Below are 19,593 nucleotides of genomic sequence, written 5' to 3'. Positions count from 1 at the left end.
GCACGACTTGAGCAGCGCCCGGGAGCGACTGCCAACGCGAGCGGGGTGGGGAGCGGCGCTGGGAGCGAAGTCCCATCGCGCCGCGTCCCCGGCGCGGGGCATGGCCGCGTCCCCCGCAGATCCCAGCGCGTCCCCCGCAGATCCCAGCCCGTCCCCGCGTGCCGGGAGCCGTACCGCGTCCCCGGCCGGGCGCGCGCCAGCCCCACGCACCACGTTTGTGTGCCAACACGTCACGCGCCACTGTCGGATGGCTTGGAGGCGGCGGGGTGGGGGGAGAGGAGGGATTTTTTTAGTGGTGGTGGTGTTTTGAACAAAGCCAAAATATTTGCATCCCTGTGGGGACGGCTCTGGGTCACGCTGGGGTCCCAGCGGGAGAGGGAACACCCGGCTTGGCGGGGAGGGTCCCTGCTGGCACCCGGCGCCAGCATCCAGCCACCAGCACGGTCCCCGCTGTTTATACATAGACATGTTTGCGCGCGGCGCCCGGCGCCTTCCTCGCTCCCAAACAACTGGATAAAAGTCATAAAAATTTTCCACTGCCCGCAGGAGGGAGCGGTGCCCACGCGACGGGCCGGGCAGCGCCGCAGCGAGGGACCCCAATCGAGGGGGTCGGCCGCGGAAAAACGAGGGGTTGGGTTTGGTGTGGTGGATAAGGCGGCGGTTTGCTCCCGGCGGTCCGTGGCATCAGCCGGCCCCGCAGCAAACCCAGCGCCGGTAGCGCCCACCACCATGGGGCCTTGCGGGGTGCCCGGGTGAGCACCGTGACGCCCGCTCGCACCGGCGCGATGCTCCCGGGACACACATCCATCTGGCTTCTCCAGGCCCTGGGTTTTGGGATGACCCAGCCCCGGTTCCTCTGCAGCTTCCCTCTCGCTGCCCACGCCGCTCGGCCACCGCTCCGGGTAAAAACTGCGGTTCCCGTTGAGCCGGCAGGGAAAGCCCCAGCGCCGGGATGCGGGGACTCTGCCTGTGGTTTCCGTGGGTGGCAGCGGCTCCGGCAAACAGGCCGCTGAGTCAGCGGGCGGAGGACGGCCGTGATGCCGCCCTGGCATGTCAGGGTGCTTCCCGGCGTCCCGGTGGGGCTCTGCCGCCGCCGTGCAAAGGGGGGACCCCGGAGATGCTGCCGGGGCCGAGCTGTGCTGGTTGCAGCACCGGAGCTTGGAGCAAAACCAAAGCAAGGCCCAGTGCCGCCGGGGACCGTGTGTGCGCATCCCCGAGGCGCTCAGGGACGCGCTGGCGCAGCACGGGTCCCGAAAGCCGGGGACGAGCAGGACTCCGTGCTCTTGAGCACCCACCAGCGCCGACTCGCTGCTCCCCGGGGGGCGAGCGGGGCGAGCCCAGCATCCCACCGGCTGCCGAGACGCTGAACTTGGGCAGCGAATCGACGCCATCCCCAGTGCGGGGACAGAGCGGGGCATCCCCGTTCGGGCAAAATCCAGATTTATCATTGCCGAAAGCCCCGCCCTGGCAAACAGATGGGCCCCCGGTGCCCCCACGGCGGGTGTTTTGGGGCGAGTGGCACCCCGCAGGGCTCAGCCCAGCTGGGATGGGGGAAGGCGACGCTCGTTTTGGGAGCTGGACGGGTGCCCGGGCTGGGAGGCAGCAGCCGCGCAGCTAATCCCCAGCCCTCGCAGGGCTGCGCCGGCGCCGGCACATTCTGTCCCCGCCAGCGCTGGGACGGCCGTGAGCTTCTCATGTCACCCTCCCTGCGGCACGGCCGCGCTGGCCCCCCGCCGCCGACCCTCCGCTGGAGGACAGCAGCCTCCAGCGATGGCCGCGACCGCTGCGCTGGGACCGAGCATCCTCCGGGGACGGGGCGAGCCGGGGGGCGGGAGCAGCCCCCCAGGGTGCTGCCGAAAGGGGCTGCAGAGCCGTGAGCGGCATTGCGGGGGTCCCGGCCCCCCAGTGCCGGGGGGCAGAGGGGTCCCACGTTTTTGGGACTGAAGGGCAAAAGGGAAAAGCAAGGTGGGGGGGGCGGGCGGCGTTTCCATGCCCCTCGCGAGGAACATGTTTTGCCGGGTGGTCTGGGAAGCATTTTCCAACGCGTGGGGCCAAGAGCTATAAATACTCCCGGCACTGTAATTGCGTAACGCCTCCTGCCCGGCGTCGGGTCTCAGCGCCGCGGCCGGCATCGCCGCACGTGGCACCGGGCTGTCCGGCCTCAGCAGACCCCCAGGGGCCCCCCGAGTGCCCCCAACCCCCCCGTGCCAGTAAAGAGGCGAACAGCCTGGGCTGTTCAACACGGACTTTGAAGCCGGGGAAGATAAAGAGCCGAAGGGTGGAGGAGCACCAGCGGCACCACCGGCGGCTGTGAAAGCACTGCCCGGGGGGGTCTGCACCTCGCCCCAGCTCCGAATAGCCAGACAAGGTATTTTTAGCCCCTCCGGGATTCAGCAGCCCTTTGCTGGCAAGAGACCCAGACCAGCCGTGCCCCCCGCCTCGCTGCGCGGCTGGCCGGCTTTACGAGAAAGACCGGGAGGCGTTTGCAAGAATTCCTGCTGGAAAGATCCCTCCCACGTGGGGACCGGGAGCGGTGCCCACCGGCATTGGGCTCCCCAGCCCGGCACGGCCTGGCCCCCGTGGCTGTCACCGTCACGGCGTGACGTGCTTTCCCAGAAAGGGGTGCTTGGTGGCTCTGCTCCCGCTCCCGCTCAGGGAATAAGCATCCCCTTGTGCGGCCGGGGCAGATGATCAGGGGCTGACCAGCAGCCCCCCGCCATCCCTGCCGCCGGGCGCTTGCCGGCACAGAATGGCTCCCTTGTGCCGTGCCGCGGCGGAGGCTGGCTGCACGCCGGCCCCCGGGGGGGCTGATCACAGGGTTTCCTTCGGAGGCATCTTTAAGCAGGGGGGCTGCAGCGCTGCCGTTCGCGTCCTCTTTGATGTCAGCGAAAAGCCCCCGTGCAGCCGCACCGCGAGGCCGCGCGGCGCACGGGCTGCGGCGCGCGGCAGATCCGGGCGCACGCCTCCCCGAACGAGGATGCAAACAAATTCTCTGCGAGGCCGGTTAATCCCCTTCCGAGGAAGATTACTCGGTGCGGCTGGGAATGCCAAATAAAAAAAAATCAGATTTGAATAAAGGTTGCACGAGCAGCAGGACGAGTTATCGCAGCGGGCTGCAGACACGTGCTCTCACACAGGCGCCGTGCTGAGCAGCTCAGCAAACGGGGGGGAGAAAAAAGGGGGAAAACCCCCAATAATCACATTCCAGTGGCAATATTTTTAAACGGCACGGTCTGCGGAAGACAAAACTAAAGCCCTGACTCAAGCCCTGCTTTGCAGGCGCCAAGATTTGCTGTGCTCAGCGATGGGGAGCACAGAAATGCCGTGACAAAACCAAATCCCAGCCTCAGGAAGCAGGTGAAGGAGCCTCCCTGCCCTTCCTGCCCGGCGGTGGCCATTCCCAGCCGGCACAGCGCGGGGCTGATCCCAACGCTCCTCGGGAATGGCTGAGCCACCACGGTGGTGTCCTGGCTCCCGGTTGGACCTTCCCAGTGCTCGGGATGGAGGAGAGCGTGTCCGTCCTCCGACAGCCCCAACACAAAGAGGAAGCGCGCGTGGAAAAATACACCGGGAGCACTGACAGCCCTGCCGAGTCGGTGAGGGGAAAAGAGCCAAACCTGCGCGGAGGAGCCGGAGGCACGGCGCAGAGCACCGCGCTCGGCACTCGCCGGGGCAGCCCGACATCCAGGCGGGGCCGGGGGGGCTCCGAGCACGGGGCACCAATCCTGCCGGGCAGCGGCGCTGGCTGCGTGACCCAGTTAATCCCAGTGTGGAGCGGGACGGGGTGCAGGGTGGAGCTGGGTGGGTGCGGGGGGATGAAGCCAGGGGAGGGAGCGCTCCTGCATCTCCTGCTCCTGCGCGGTGCTGGGCAACGGGAAGCAGAAAAGAGCAACAGAAAAACATCCAGGCAGCCTCTGGCTTTAAAGAATTTATTCTGAGCAAAAATACCCCAACAAAAAGTTGTGCAAAAAGAACAGAGACAGGAGTGGTCATTACAAAAGCGTTCACAGATACAAAAAATTCTCTGAGCAATCCCCGGGGCGCAGAGCGTGGCCCCAGCGCGGAGGCTACGGCACGTGTGGCTTCAGTTGTGCACGGGGAAGCGAGCAGCCCCGCGGGCAGGATTGTCTCAGCGAGGGAATGCAAAGGTCCTCAGCACCCAAACTCTGCTCGGGTCGTGCCGGAGCGAGCCGGGGTCAGCCCCGGCACACCCGCCTCACCAGTTGCCGTACCGGCGAGCAGAGGTTGCTGCTGTGTCCTCGTCGTGCCATGGCTGCCGGCCCCTCGACGGGTGCAGGATCAAGCCCGTCCGGAGCAGGACGCCTGGCCCTGAAGGACTCCTTTCAGCTCCACATCTCCCACCAGCATCTGTGGCTGCCACCAGCCTCGGAGCCGGGCTTCCTTCCAGGAAGGTGATGCCAGAGCTGCAGCTCCGGCACCCCCGTGCCAGTACCGCAGTTTGGGGGTCAGTTTTCAGCCCCATCGCGGGAGAGGCATCAGCACGTTATGCAGGTTTGGTGCTGACACACAGGAACCAGCTTCCCCGTTCTTGCTAAACGGCACCAAAACGCTGCCGCAGATCAATCCCTCCCCCAGGTCCTCTGCCCTGGTAAGAGCAGACGGAAGCCTTCACGGTTTTGGCAGACTAGCCCAAACCATCCCCCCGTCCAGGCATCACCGGGCTCATGGCAAAGTTTATCAGCAGCAGATGAAGTTTCTGCTTCATCTGGCCAGAAAAAGGCCTTTTACTTTCTTAGGGAACTGCAATCCTGCTGAGCTGCTGCAGAAGGGCTGCACCTGCATCACCACAGGACTCAGACCCGAGCAACATTAAAATATTCTCTAGTCATCCCGAGAAATACCTCCAAACTCCTGTTTTCCATGATAGGATTTGTCCGAGCACGGCCGCTGCAGGCAAGGGGGGAGCAAATATCCCCCCTTTGACCCCCCAAATCCTGGAGCAGTTATTAACCCTCCGCGTCCTGCTCAGCCACACACGGAGCCGCTCCACACCACGGAGTCTCGTGTGCTCTCCTACCACGCACGAGTCCACACCACCACACGTGGTGTCGGTCCGTAGGACAGTCACGACAAGAGCAGTTGAGGGCAGTGAGCGGAGCCGGGGGCTCGGCACTGCAGGAGCTCTGGTCTCACGGCCGCCCTGTCCCCATGTCCAGACCGAAGTGCTGCAAGGGTACAGGCTTTCATCCCAAGGGATCGCCACGCTGTCAACCGCATCTGATGCGCTTCTCTCAACAGGTCATGCAGCGTGGACGGATGTTGTCTGAAGGAGGGTTTGGATCAATCTGCAAAGCCAAGTTTAGAGTCAAAAACCTCGACAAGGGGCACATCCCAGCCATCTCCAGCAGCCCTCCCAGCCCAGGGGGATTTGTTACCTCCGAGTACAGAGGAGGTGGTCGGAAGCGAAACTCCTGGATGTAGGCGAAGAAGGGACCTTCCAGGATGCCGCCGAGTTCGCTGCGGCACGGCGGAGCCAGGCTCTGCTCGGCCTCCGGGCTGGACACAACCGCCGAGTATTCAGGGGGAGCTGAAGAGAGAAGGGAGGCATCAGGGAATAGGAAACATCTCTCCACTGATGGGAGCGCGGGTAAAAGGGCTTCAAATCCAGTATTTCCCAAACCCTCCCAGTTCCCAGGGAGGGAGCACAGGAGGTGCAGCACCACAAACCAAAAGCTGGTCCTGGAGCAAGAGGCACGCTTGAGAACTGGTCAATCCAGAGTGGGTTGGCCAGGGGGATTTGCAGCACCCAGAGAGATCCCGGGAGAGGGAGACGCTCACCCTCCGGCTGCTCCGGGATGGTGCTCAGCCAGTCCAGGTTGACACTGTACTGGCTGCTGACACTGGACGTGCGGCTCCCGAACGGATGCAGCGGGATCGTTCCAATGACAAGCGGCAGTTCAAGGAGCAGCTTGGACGTCCCAGGAATATCCACACAAACCTGCAGAGACAGGAGACAGCGGGGAAGCTTAGCAGCTGGTGTTTTCCCAGTCCGGAGGGGCAGATATCTCCCCAGAGCACTGGCTCGAGCTGGCCAGGAGGGAATTCTTGCACTGGGATGCAAAGGGAGATGCGAATGCTCCTGCACGAGCCCACGTGCTGTGCGTGAGGGGCAATGGGGAGAGCAGGCACGGCTGCACAGGGGGAACCCCAAGACCTCACACAAATGACCAGCCCCAAAATCTCTGCACCAGCCAAAAGCAGCAGGCACAACGAGCCCAGCTCTGGTGAGAAGGGGAACGCTCAACACCGAGCTGTGCCGCCCGCAACGCTCCCCGCGAGGTCCCTCACCTTCAGCGAGTATTCCACCTGGAGGATGCGGCACTGGAGGATGGACGGACCCACCGGCGGGATCTTCAGCGCCCGTCCGTGCCACACTTCCCGCTTCCCCGCTGCAATGGAGTCACCGACGATGCTGGTCACCACCGCCTTCTTCTGCTTCTTGGTGCCCCGAGCGATGAAGGTCTGAGTCTGGATGATGGCCGCCTTGGGCACCACTGCTCGGCTTGTGCAGTTGTCGATCTCGGCAAAGATAGGGATGACCTCACCTACCAAAACAGACACACATGTTGGAGGAGGGGAGACGGAGCCCGGTCCTGCCTCAGGGAGCTCCGGCACAGGCTCAGCTGAGCCATCCGGCACTGCAGGCGCAAGGTTCAGTCTAGCGGCAGCCTGCCCACATCAGGTGCACACACTGCAGCTCTGCCACCGATCTCATGCCAGAAGGCAAGAGCCCAGCTCACAGCGACTGCAAGTCCCCTCCTGCTGGGGTCTGCCCTAGGGCCCGCAGAGGTTTAAGGGCACTGGCATGTCATCTCACCTGGAGTGTAGCCTTTTCGGTCAATCTTGGCAGTCACGGAAACCTGGCCACGATTGCAGTACCAGGCACGAGCGAGTTTCTCCCTAGCGCCTGCCTGGGGAGCCTGGAGAAAGGAAAATATTTCAGCTATTTAGTAAGAAAGGATGAAACTCAAAACAAGCACCTCCCTGGCACTGAGAACCTGCCGGGGAGCATCAGCAACTTCTTAGTTATCTGATGCAAGATGCTGTTGCAATGCATTGGAGTTCCCAAAAAACTAAGACATACAGGTGACCTCTGCCCAGTGCAGGTAACGCCGGAGGGCACAAGTTATGGGGGGCAAATATTCTCTCTGGCAGTCAGGCCTGCATTGTAACACCGGAGGGGAGGCAAACACCGTCCTCACAGGCTTCCCGGGGGAGTTTTGGGTGCCGCTGCCCCGAGGCGGAGCAGGGGAGCTCACCAGCAGTGCAGGCGTGTTGATGTCGATGGGTTCAATCACAGTGAACTCCTTCTTCACCTTCTTCACTGTCGACCAGGGTCTGTGCAGTTTGGCTTTCACCCAGTAGCGCACGCTGCCGTGCTTCCCCTCGAAGGACGTAGCCAGGGTCCTGTGTAGAAGCAACGAGCAATTTAGAAGGGCTTTGCTAAAAGAATCTCGTTTTTGAGGTGCCCTGGGCCCTCCCAGGACCTGTGTCATGCACCAAGCAGCTCCTCTCCCCCTTTGCATTAAGGCAACAAGAAAAATGTGAACTTACTCGGGGAGCTGGAAGGTGAAGGGGAACTCGTGCCTTCCTGCCTGCAGGACAGTGACTTCACCATTGTCTGTGGGCAAACCAGATTGAAGACGATTATCTCTCTCCTGCAGACCTTCCTCCCCGAGCAAATCGGTGGCGGAGATGTACAGTACACAGCAGAAGAGCAGCACGATGGCACAGGAATATTTCTGCCAGGGTTAATCTGCGGCAGCACTAACACAGCCGCGACACGAGAGCCGGGCGCCGTCTGCTCTCCACGTGTCTCCAAGCACGCGTGACCCAGGGCACCTCCTCAAGAGCCGGGCAGCTCCCCTGGGTGGGCTCTGCACTGCGCCTCGGGAGCGAGAGCCCAGAGGTGCTCGGCCAAGCCAGGAGCAGCGCTGGGAGGGTGGCCAGACAAGCCCCCCATGCCCCCCCCGGGTTCCAGGGCCTCTGGGGATCATGCAGACCACCCCCCTGCTCAAAGCCAGCTCCTGAACCTCTGCAGGAGTTTTCCAACGCCGCTTCCCTGCCGGGGAGCGCCCGCAGTGGCGGGGAAGCCTTGTGCAGGGCCAGTCCCAAAGCTGGGTGCCCCGCAGAGCAGCAGGGTCCAGTGTGCACCCCAGGGTGCACTCAGCATTTGAGGTGTCTGTGGAGGATTTATGCACCCAGGCCCCAGCGTGCCCAGACCCTAAGGCACCCCATGCACCCCGACTGCAGCTGCTTGGGGTGTCGCGCACCCGGGGGGTCCCATGCACCCCGATTTTCAGGTGTCTGCAGCACCCGGGGTGTCTCAGGCTGCCCCACGCACCCGTTATTTCAGTCCCCGCGGTTTCAGGTGCACCCACGCCCCGGCTCTCGGAGCCGACCGGCACCTCGGAGCACCCCCGTGGGTGCCGCCGCCCCCCGTGGATGCCGCCCCGGGGTGGGTGCCGTACCTGGGGGTGCCAGCAGCGTGTCGCGGTGGCTGAAAAACTCCACCTGATCGCTGTAGCTCTGCGTGTAGGCGGTGCTGGAGCCGGCGCTGCGGGACTCGGTCCAGTGAACGCGGGCAGCGCCCATCGCCCGCAGCCTCAGGGCTCCGAGCCGCGCCGCCGCCGCCAGCTCCAGCACCACGCGGCCCGACACCGCCTGCCCGGGGCTGAAGGCGGCCGGGGCCTCCCGCTCCGTCCCCTCCAGCACGATCAAAAACCGTTTCAGGCGATCGAAGAGCATGGCGAGAGCCCGGTCCGCGGCACCGCCCGGCCCCGCCGCCGCCCGCCCCGCTTTAAGCGCCCGGCGCGCCCGGGGGCGGCCCCGGCGGGCGGGACGGGCCGGGCCAGGCCGGCCCCGCCGGGCCCTGCAAAACAAGGCAAGGAGCATGTGCGGGCCGGGCCCGTCCGCCTCTTCCCGGCTCCGTGGGCCGCCCGCGGGGGGCGTGGGAGGGTGGGGTGTTGCCGCGTGGGGGTGCGTGTCCCGTGGCAGCGTGGATTCCTCAGCTCCTCCCGCTGCCCTGAGACCCCGATGCCGCACCGAGACATCCCCACGGCAGCCCAGGGGAATGTGTGCCGGAGCAGGACGGCTCCCGGGGCTGAGCGCTGCCAGCCCTGCCGTGGATAACCCCCTCTCTGCTGCGGTGTTGCTCAGTGCCCCCCAAGCCTCCCCTCCAGCTCCCATCCCGCGGTCCCATCCCATCTGCGTCCTTGGCTCGGCACCGGCCAAAATCCACGTTCCCAGGGTCACAGCCAGCGGCTGTGCCGGGGGGATGCCTCACTCCGAGCAGCAGCCCCTTTCCTTCCAGTTCCCGCAGGCGAGAGCCGAGGGCCGTGCCGCACACGGCTCCACGTCCGTCCTTTCCCAAGAGCCATTCCCAAGGGTTGGAACAGGCTGCGACTGGATCTGGGCTCCTCGCACGGCACGGCCGGGCCAACTGGCGACGAAGGGAAAACTGGTCTGGGACATCACTTCACTTATTTCTAAGAAATCAAGAACTGGCTGCCGTTCAGCTTGTGCAATTACGGAGTGAGCAATACATCTTCCCTGTGCTTTTTAACCAGGCGAGCGCTGGTTTTCTCCCAGCTCGTAGCGGGGTTTGTGTGGTGCCGCTCCAAAACCCAACGACAAATTACACCTGCATGAGCAGGCACGTCCTGGGGACTCGCTCTTGTGGGCAGCATCTGCTGCTGCCGGTGCTCAGCTGGGCTAATAGCATGAAAACTGGGAACTGGCGATTCTCAGGGTGGACATCGCCATTCGCTGCACCCCGAGATGTTGTGAAAGGGAAGAGAAAGGGGTCTACGCCCCACCAAAAGGGTTAGTGCAGCTTTAGAAACTTCCACTTCAATCATGATTGTCACATTTGCAGAGTACCAGGGCTCACCACCCCGGGCATGGGCTGAGGATAAGACAAAACAGGCATTAAAAATGTTACTCAGCATTTGGCCGCCAAAGTTTTGAGGATTTTTGAGTTGCTCCCAGCCATGCTGGGCAGGACCTGCTGTGCTGAATTGGGTTGATCTCAACCACCGAAAACGAGCTGGGCTGAAAGCCTTGCAAAGATTTAGCTGTCTCCAAAGGCTAACTGGAATTGTCTGCCTCCCTCCCCAAGGGATGGGGACCGGGTTGTATTTTATGTGCACGACCATTTGCTGCCACAAGCAAACATGAATCATAGCAAACGCTGTAAAGGGAGCCCAACAGCAACGGGAGAGGGAAAGAAGGAAGGCAGGCACATCACAGCATGAGTTAATGGGTGACGCCAGCTCTGGGAAGGTGCCGGGTGTCCCCACTGCGATGCACGGTGACATTAGAGGTGGTGGGGCTCTCGAGAGGGGCTGGAGCCTTGGCGGGGCCAAGGCAGCTCCATCCTGCGCTTGGCATCTTCCTCCTCCCGCCTGCCAGCACGCACCCCTCAGCCCGTGACTCAGCCTTCGCCCACGGTATGAGAATCTCTGCAAACTTCCCTCCCGCGTCAGCTGCACGAGATGTCCACAGCTACCCCTCGTCGCCTCCATGTGGGGTGGGAAGCCCCTCTCTGGTCTCTTTGGGACCCTAACACCGGGAGAGGGTCGCCTCTCTCCCAGGATCTCCAAGTGCAGGGGCTGTGGAACCGCCGCCAAGGGCTTTCCACTCGAGAATGCTCCTGGGTGCCCAAACCTAACGAAAACCCAGGCCAGGCTCTGTGCAGGAAAGATCTCCAACTCTTCAGCCCCACCTAGAGTCTGGCCAGGCTTGAGCTGGTCCCAGCAGGAGCTGACACCCAGCTCAGAAGGGGCTTCTCCTTCCCTGACCCACTCCTGGGACCTGGTGGCTTCTCCCCACTGACCCTGGAGCCACACAAGGGTCCCTGGAGCCACACAACAGTCCCTGGAGCCACACAACAGTCCCTGGAAAGCCGGAGAGAGGGGAACGCAGCAGGTAAAAAGATGAGTCAGCAGCTCTACCCTGACACAATATGGAGACAAAACGGGACAACGCGGAGCCTTGCACAAGCGCACGCTCCTGGATTGAGGGATAAGCTCCGTCCGTGCTGGATTTGCGAGTGTGGCATGTGTATGGAGATTAAGGTGCTGATCGAGGGCCACCCCACAGCGGAACAAGAGCCCTGATGTGCTCTTAGCCCATGTGCCGTAACTCTCCTGGATGTCTCCATTAAATTAAAAATGGCTTGTAGATGTTTGCCCCTCACCGGGGCAGGACCTACACCTCTGCGAAGTGCTGCAGGACCCTCGGGCCGAAGGGATCACTGCACAAAAAGCATTTATGTTCCCTAGGGCTCCCTCGCATCACCTCACGCAGAAGATTCCCTGCCTTCCTTGCCTTGCCTTTGCCCATTAAACCCCTGTCTTCTCCTCTCTTCCTGCTCCCTAAGATGATTACACAATATGCATTTAATAGCCTTGCCACACAGTCTGAACGCCCTGTCTTCACCCTTTTCCTTGTCTCCCAGCGCAGCACCCCGGTGCCAACGCTCACCACCCTGCCACGAAACTGCAGATAAACTCACGGCTCAGGGGAGAGCAGAAGGGAGGGCTCTTATCTCTGCCTAGCTTCCCTCCTCTGCACTGCCGTGTTACCATGACAAAACCTGCATTTTTTAAACACCACGCAGACACGGTTGAGCTCATCGAGAAGCAACGAGAAGGGAGCAGTCACAGGGACCTTTGGATGATGGCTCGTTTTCAGCAGCCTTTTGCTAGCTGACATCAGGAGGGTCCTCATGCTGCCGTTGGGGACAGTGGGACAGAGCAGAACCCAGCGGGATCCGAAGGAAGTGATTTTGGCTGCAGAACAGCACTTCTCCGCAGCCTTCGCTCCCTTAAAACACTCCTATGATCACGCGCCCGCGTCCCTCTCACAAAGCAGAAAAGGAATCCGCGTGTGGACGGAGACAATAAAATCCCAGCCCACACGTTCTGGCGAGGCTCTCTTCTCCCCAAGGAGCCCCGTTCAACTCTCCCCGTGCAGCAGGCGAGGGCCAGAAACCATCAGCTCCGAGCTACAGGAGTGCCGGGTGCTGGCGAGGCCGAGCGGCTCATGCAATTCCTCCAGCCCCTGGCCGAGCGCCCGTCTCCAGACGGCTCCAGGGGCTTCTATCATACACGATCCCAGCAGCAAAATCCAAACGTGCTCGCAGCAGATTGTGGCTTCCCTACAGACATTTACTGCAGGGATAATGGGGAATAAAACTCACCCTATAGCCTTACAGCTAATGCGGAGGACCCGCTCTGCTGGAGTTCAGGGCAAGGGCTTCTCCCACGTCCTTAATTGCAGTCGGGACACTTAGCACAGCTGTAGGTGCAAAAGGGTCATCCTTAGGCACAGCACGGCAGAGCCACTGCCAAAAGACAGAAACTCCAGAGTAATGCAGTGTTTGGAGCAGATAGCAAGGTACAGTCATCCAGAAATAGAGAATATGACCCGCCAGCGCAGTCCAGAGACAAGAACACCTCCAGGGAGGCAGCTCACAACCTCGTTCCGTCACAGCAGTTTCCTCCTGCAACCTCTACATTTGCCTGCTGGGGCTGGCACGACTTTTAGGTTGCACTTGGCCACTGACACCATTAAATGCCCTCAGCACGAGTGAAGTCCTGCGGCCATTTCTGGGGCTGGGTGGCACATAGCACTGTGTCACAGGCAATAACAAGGCCATCAGAAGCAGGGCAAGGGGGAGAAAAAGCCACAGAGCTGTGACTGTAACACTATCACTGGGGGAGGAGGATGAAAGATATGCACTTTCGTAAGTAAAGAGGGAGTTAATGAGCGGATGGACAGCTGAGATGTCCCGTATCCCTTGGCTCTGGATCATTTCATCCCAAGCACACAAAAAATTCAAGTGGCTTGTCCTCTTGCAGTAGATCTAAGCAACGTGCCAGCTGGGCATGCAGTCCCAGCATCAGGAAACTGAAAACAAATATTTACCGAAATACTAAGTGCTCTTTCCACACTTGTGAACAGACACTTCTATTTGCACTTCCCTGTGCAAACAGAACATAAAGCCACAACCCTTGCGTGCTCACCAGCCCCAAGTTTGCAAGCAGCCTGCTAGAAGCCAGCAAACAGAGAAACCCTCGGTGAGAAGGTGTCCAAGAGGGACAATTGTGTTGGTGAGCACCCGGAGAGGTCCTCCTGGAGGGGATGCCTGCAGCCCAAGGGGGTCCCAACCCAACGTTCTGGAGCAGAGAACCACCCCCGTGTCCCAGCCTTACCGGGGATGAGCTGGCAGCGGCGGTACAGGAAGGTCTGGTAGGCTGTGTAGTCACGGTAAACGGTGTTAAGCCCCACGCTGTGGCTCTCCAGCCAGTGCACGGAGGCGCGCCCGCGAGCGTACACCTCCAGTGCCCGTAGCCGCAGCGCACCCCGTAGCTCCAGCTGCACCCGGCCGTGCAGCAGCTCCCCGCTGCCGTAAGCGCCCCATGCTCGCCCGTCCTCCAGCTCCACTGCCAAGCTCCGTACACGTCCCGGGGGCTGCATCGCTGCTGGCCCAGCTTATCCAGCAGCTCCAGGAGGGTGGTCCCCGCCTGGGCTGAGGCGAGCGGGACAGGCTGTGCAGCCCTCCGGGGAAGGGGAGGAAAGAGCAAAGGCTATACCGAGATCCCCTAATTTATCCCTGCCCCTAACCGGCCCAAGCCTGCAGGCCTAATCTTCCCCAGGGTTGGACTGAGACCCTGTTTTTGCGGGGATGCTTTAGCATTGACCTCATGTGTGTGAGGCTGATGCCATGCTGAGGATGGGGCCACAGAGACGAGCGACGTGTTTTTAAACTGATCGAGAAATAACATGACTTCATCTTATCTCTGAGTCACAGGCACCGTCGACGTGCAACTGGTACATGCTGGTGGCTCCATCGGCAGGGAGGGGTGTCATGCACCACCAACCGTGCTGGCAGATTTCACGTAGCTGGAGGAATCAAAGACAGGCTGTTTGGCCTTCCTGGTTCAGGCATTGCTGGAAGGGGTGGGAGAAGAGTTTAGAAAGCAAAGACCCTTACCCCAAAAGCCAGTTTTACTTTCTATGTCTGAAGTCGCATCAAAATCCACATGGAAAGGAAAGTGAATAACCGCAGGGTCCTGCCAGGAACACCTCCCCAGACAGCTGGTTCCACCAAAAAGGTGATGTTCACCATTTATCCTCAGTGAACCGTGGCTGTTTCTGCAGCAGCACAAATGGCAAAGCCACCTCAGGGTCACATAAAAGGAACGGGGCAGACTGGTGGCAGTCCCTGTTACTACACCAAATGATGCAGTCTAGGTGTTTGAATCCAGGTGTTTGCAATGTACCAGTGTAAGACACTGATGTGAGGTGCCTGCATGCATTTGCAAGACTTGAGTATGTGGCTTCTTTGAAGTACATGTGGAGCAAAGACTGTCCCTTTCCCGAGAGACGTAGAGTCAAATCCCAGGAGGAAAGCACGGAGGTTCATGGGCCCAGCTCCTGCTCACACACACACACAAACTGCAGCAGCTGGAAATGGTTTAGGGAGCTGTGCTCAAATGCTTTGGTGCTGGCTCACAGCACGTGTGAATCAAGCCCAAGCTGCATTAAAATCTGAGAAGGGCTTGTGAAGCAGCAGCTGTGACAGGGCAGCAGCTGACCCAGCTCACTTGGCCTCACAAGGGAAGGGGCTAACCAGCCCACACTGATCCCTCTTTGAAATACCTATATCCCAAACAGAGTTAGTGCAAGCTCAGCATTCAGGAAACCCACGTAAGTTATCAGCTCAACAAAAATACATGGCTCACGTCTAGGAAAACAGCCCGCTCATCATAAGCTGGGGAGAGCTACCTCTCTGCCCCACTGTTCACTGACCTTTGGTTTCAGGCCTTGACACCAAAATCCAAACAGATAAAATAAGGGAATATTCCAGCCCACCCACAGCCCTGACAGAGCCTCTCACTTTGCTTCTGATCTCTTGCCCTTTCTCTGAGCTTCCCCCTACCCCACCTGCTTCCTCCTGCCCCCGTGCCTGCCTAGAGGCACTCAGTGGGTCTCGCAATCCAGAGAGATGTGTCACCCACGTCTTTGGGCTAATCTCCCAATGTTTATTCTCGCTGTCACAACACCTTTTTATGTCCTTGTTCCACTTGTGAAATAAATGTTCCCTGTAATAACACACAGATGGGCCAAGAGCAGGGCACCAGAACAGCTAACAGGTAACACGATGTGTAGGCAGCCCATGGCACAGGAAGTTCTGGGCTGTCCCTGAAGAAGGGAGAACATCATGGGGCGAAGAGCACCTTCCTCTGGGGACGGTATCTTTTCAGGGTCCCCAGGGGAATGCAGCTCACTCCGGAGTTTGCCTTTTGGATTTCTGTTGGCCCTCTGGACTTGGGCGTGAACTCATCTTTCTGCTCAGTCCTGAAGAGGTCCTGTGCCCTCCAGGGCAGCCCCAGGTGTGAGCATTTGATCTGAGGAGAGAGAAGAGCTTTCAGCAGATGGGCACAGGGCTGGGGAAGAGGCAGGTGGCAACATGGAACCTGGCAGCCCCTACATCTGAGCCCCGTGGTGCTACCTGAAGGGTCACCCCTCTGGGCAGCTGCAACCTGTGCCTGCCTGCCTCCTCCCTCTCTGGCAGACGCACAGTCTTCTCTGCTGGTGGTGCAAAGAGACGTCTACCCTGGCTGGACACCTCCGGCCATGCCACTTCATGCCTGAGATTTTCCTCCTCTGATCCTTTGTGGGGACCAGAATCACCTTCCCTCTCCCTCCAACACTCCTTGGCATAGGGATTTGGTTGCCTGTCCTTCCTCTCCCTTCAGAGGTTTGATGCATGGCTGTCCCACCTCATGTGGCTCAAGAGCACACACCAAAACTGGTGATGTTAATGGGGAGGCTACAGCTTTGCTTGGTATTAATCCTGCTTCCCCAAGCTGCCCCATGGTAAATCCAGGCCTATTAAGGCTGTACCTGCTGTAGCATGTCTTCGGAGAGCCGTTGTTTCTGCTGTCTGTGTGGGATCAGCATGGCCTGCATGGTTGTGACAGAACTTTCATCTGCTGACAGATGGAATTGAAATAAAAATGAAATTCAAGCCAGTAAATTAGGAGGCAACATCAGAAAAGCTTTGCAGTTTGACTTGCAGTCACAGATCTGCATGCATTTCCACTAACAAGGGGAGAAGACAGGCTTTGCTGTCAGCACTTTGCTGAAAACCTTTGCCCGTACAGAAAACAATTCTCAGGGTGAGAAGGCAAATGAAGAAATTCACATGGCAGTTACAGGAGTATCACTCCATATGCTAGTTATGGAGCTGCTCCAGAAATTTGGGGCCAAGGAAAAGATCAATTAAACTGTGATCTGTTCCACATTTAGTAAAACAAATGGCTTAAAAACAGATATATAGCATGAAGGGACCTCTCTCTTAGCTGCAGAGTACTGGTGATCAGAAACAGGAAGCAACATCAGAGGAGGATTTTGTTAATGCCTTCCATGATCAGCTCTAACCGCATCCCTTCCTGAAGTTGCAGAAGCACAGATTTTTGATCAAAATCCTCTCCTTCCTCCCAAATACAAAGGCAAAACAACTCCTGAAAACAAATGTAGCAAGTGAAAAAGATCAAGCCACTGGTTCATGTCCCAGAAATCATTTATGTCACCCGAACATGCTAAATGTTGCTGTACAATGGCAGTGAATGCCTATGGCTGGCACAGGCATCAAGATGGCTGGTAAGTGAGATGTCATTTGAGGTGGTGAAAGTGCCTGAGATTAGCAGTAGCTGTGAGAACAAGCAGCAGCAGGCATGGGGCTGAGCACGGCTGTCCTGCCTGGTTTTGGGGTAACAGTCTCATTTTACTAAAGACACCGATGCTGCACCAGTGGCTTCCTGCCATCTCCAACCCAAGGTGTCTGGGCTGCCTCCTTTCCCAGAGCACCAGGCATTGCTGTCTGTTGCACAGCACTAGGAGAACCTCAACCAGGCTTCATCTGGCACTGCCACAGTCTGAGCAACGTGGCCTTACTGTGGTAGTTGAAGGGGATGTGGCTCTCACGGTGGCTCTTGCTGTCTGCTGTCACCCTTTGGCTCTGGCAGGGTGGCTGGTAGTCTGACTGCTGCGTTGTGCTGAAGAAACGGGAGCCTGAACGCTCATCTCCCAAGCAGATGTTGTTTCGATGCTTCTGCAGTAGCAAGTCAGGCTTCGGGGCGAGGTTCCACCTGCCGGTCTGGAGAACACAAGAGTTGCTTTAACAGAAACAGGCCGTAGCTGGGAAAGGCACCCTATTGTACATTACACCCTGCACTGCCCGGAGTGGGGAGGGCAGAAGGGGCAACAACATCGGCTTTAGGTGCCAGAGTAGTGTACATAAAAGAAGAGAGGGTCTCCACCACAGAAACACCCACACAGCAAAGCTGGGAACAGACCTCTGGGTAGGAGAGCTGTGTAGTAGTAACTCTTGTCAACGCTTGATTTCTCTCAGGGTCTTCATCACCTCTGGGGATGGATGAGGCGTATTTGTTTGGACGGGCAGGGGTTACAGGCTCTGGCAAAAGCAAGAGTGAAGGATGTCAGAGCACTCCTGTCTCTGCAAAAGTTATAGCTACAGCAGCTTCTCCTCATGCAATAGAGCACAGGAATGAATACAGCCGTTTAACCGGCCAGGGAAGTGGAGCGAGGAGGAAACAGAGCCTCACAGTGATGACACTGATGCTGAGTACATAAAACCTACAAAACATTAAAAATATAAAATTATATACATATTATATGAATGCTTTATATATCTTTATCTATAATTATATTACCAAACCCAAGTGATAAACCCTACTGTTCAGCTTGTTACAAACCCCATTAGTGGTCTGTACGCATTGCCTCTGTGTCACAGACTTGCCCTACCTAGATTGTGTACTGGGAAGAGCTCTGATGTTGAGGTGGAGAATCTGGTGCGACCATCGCCCAGCTGCAGGTTCGTGCAGTGGATCTGGGAGGCAGCATGTTCCTTGTCATAGACTCTGCAGGATATCAGATATTAGCTGCTTAAATAGCAATGTTCATCAGAAAGAGCAGTTGCTGGGGATGCCCATCGGGTTCTCCTGCTGATACCTTTGTGGCCTTTTGTCTGGGACACTGTAGGCACGTTTCTGCTCGCTCATAGATCCACTGCTTCTGGGATCCCCAAACGTAATAGGAGACAAGTGCTGAAGGGAAGCCAAGAGAGCTATAGAACAGCCCCTTAAAGCACAATCCCTTTGTTTCCCCTCTCTATCTTTCCATCCATCTGGTTTTCACTTGCACAGATCCCACCGCTTTCAGGACAGAATTCACCATGGGAACATGCTGCCCTTTAACTGTGTCTTGGTCCTCACCCCAAAATCACGCTGTTACCTTTTCACTTGGCTTTGCAGGTGGACTCCATTCACCCTTAAACTGTGCTTGATAAGAAGTGTTGTAATAGGACTGTCCATCCCCTTTAATAGTGGGATCACAGCCTGCCAAACAGCCAGAAGGGGAAATGAATGGCGTTATTTCTAAAAATGCTCTATTTGCTCTTGTAAGGAAATATGAACAATATTGAAGCAACAATCTCGAGGCAGCCGCTCTTTTAGCATTTTAGTACTACTCAATCTATTTTGTACAATGAAATGGCAAAGCAATTAAGACCAGATTGCAGTAAGGTGAGCTGCAGAACGTGGATGCGGTGCTCTGGTGTGAAAACTGCAGCATCTGAGGGTACAGCAAGCGAAGATGATGACCTGCTGGAAAGGCTACGCAGGAAATGCTTGGCTTTAGTTAGTGCTATTAACCTGTTTTATGAGCATCAGATTGATTTACTCAGCTATAAAAAGAGAAAGCAAAATATCCAAACAGTACTAACAGCGTTAATTGCTCGCAGCATGACTCTGAGCCAAGCCACTGAACCCCCCCGGTGCCCTGGAAGCCTGTGCAGCACTGAGGACTACGGGGAAGGTCTGTTGGGAGCAGACCGGACTGTAGAACAGCTCACCCCTGTGCGAGTGCCATGGCCTGGCAGCAGGCTGGATCTCACGTGCTGGGTACGAGAAGGTGTAGACAGATGGAGGGAGCCTTATTTTCTCTCTGTCTCCACGAGGAATATTATCTTTCGATTTCTTGGCCGTGGGCAGGGGGGGTCGTGGGAGGGGGGTGTGGGGACAGGGGAAGCTCTCCCTTGTCACTGAGGCGAAGACGCGGATGCGGGGATCTGCGTGCATGCGGACATGTGACTTCGGGGGGCCAACCGGGGCCACCGGCTGCAGGGGCCTCTCTGGAAACGCCAGGCGAGTTTCCGAGCAGCTTTCCCCACCGTCACCCCCCGTCAGGCTCAGCACCCACCCGCTGCGGGGCGGCAGGGCCGGCGCCGGCCTGTAAACCCCCCACAAAGGAGGGAACTGCGTGTGAGAAAATGGCTGCCGGGCGCTTGCGGGCGCGCAGCGCTCGGCCCCCAGCTGAACGTGGGTCGCTTTTAGGAAGGGAAGGCCCGTGAGCGGGACTGGGATCGCCGGCGCCGCGCTGGCCGCCATCGCCGAGGAGGCGGGAGGCCTCGATCGGGCTTCGGGGGACGCCAGGCCGCGTCGCCATGGCGACGGCTCCGCCAGCTTCCCGGCGAGC

At 58.8% G+C, this 19,593-nt stretch overlaps 2 protein-coding genes across 2 annotated transcripts; both read right to left on the bottom strand.

Moving 5' to 3' along the window:
• Nucleotides 1-5,252: 5,252 nt before the first annotated feature.
• Nucleotides 5,253-8,769, bottom strand: ARRDC2 (arrestin domain containing 2; the record flags this gene model as incomplete). Its single annotated transcript, XM_082011055.1, has 8 exons — nt 5,253-5,306; nt 5,397-5,548; nt 5,800-5,959; nt 6,310-6,566; nt 6,839-6,941; nt 7,281-7,428; nt 7,576-7,642; nt 8,493-8,769. The coding sequence occupies 8 exons, from the start codon at nt 8,767-8,769 to the stop codon at nt 5,253-5,255; spliced, it is 1,218 nt and encodes a 405-aa protein (XP_081867181.1).
• A 6,482-nt stretch (nt 8,770-15,251) lies between these two features.
• On the bottom strand, nt 15,252-19,505 carry SAXO5 (stabilizer of axonemal microtubules 5; the record flags this gene model as incomplete). The annotated part of the gene is made up of 8 exons (XM_082010912.1): nt 15,252-15,440; nt 15,940-16,025; nt 16,993-17,194; nt 17,394-17,512; nt 17,863-17,978; nt 18,070-18,164; nt 18,352-18,455; nt 18,971-19,505. 8 exons carry the CDS (start codon nt 19,503-19,505, stop codon nt 15,252-15,254), a joined length of 1,446 nt encoding a protein of 481 aa, XP_081867038.1.
• Nucleotides 19,506-19,593: the final 88 nt, after the last annotated feature.

This window comes from Phaethon aethereus, assembly GCF_964289735.1.
Source record: "Phaethon aethereus genome assembly, chromosome: 26".
Taxonomy (NCBI): domain Eukaryota; kingdom Metazoa; phylum Chordata; class Aves; order Phaethontiformes; family Phaethontidae; genus Phaethon; species Phaethon aethereus.
The sequence above is the reverse complement of the archived record's forward strand: the minus strand, read 5'-3'. Positions and strand labels throughout refer to the sequence as shown.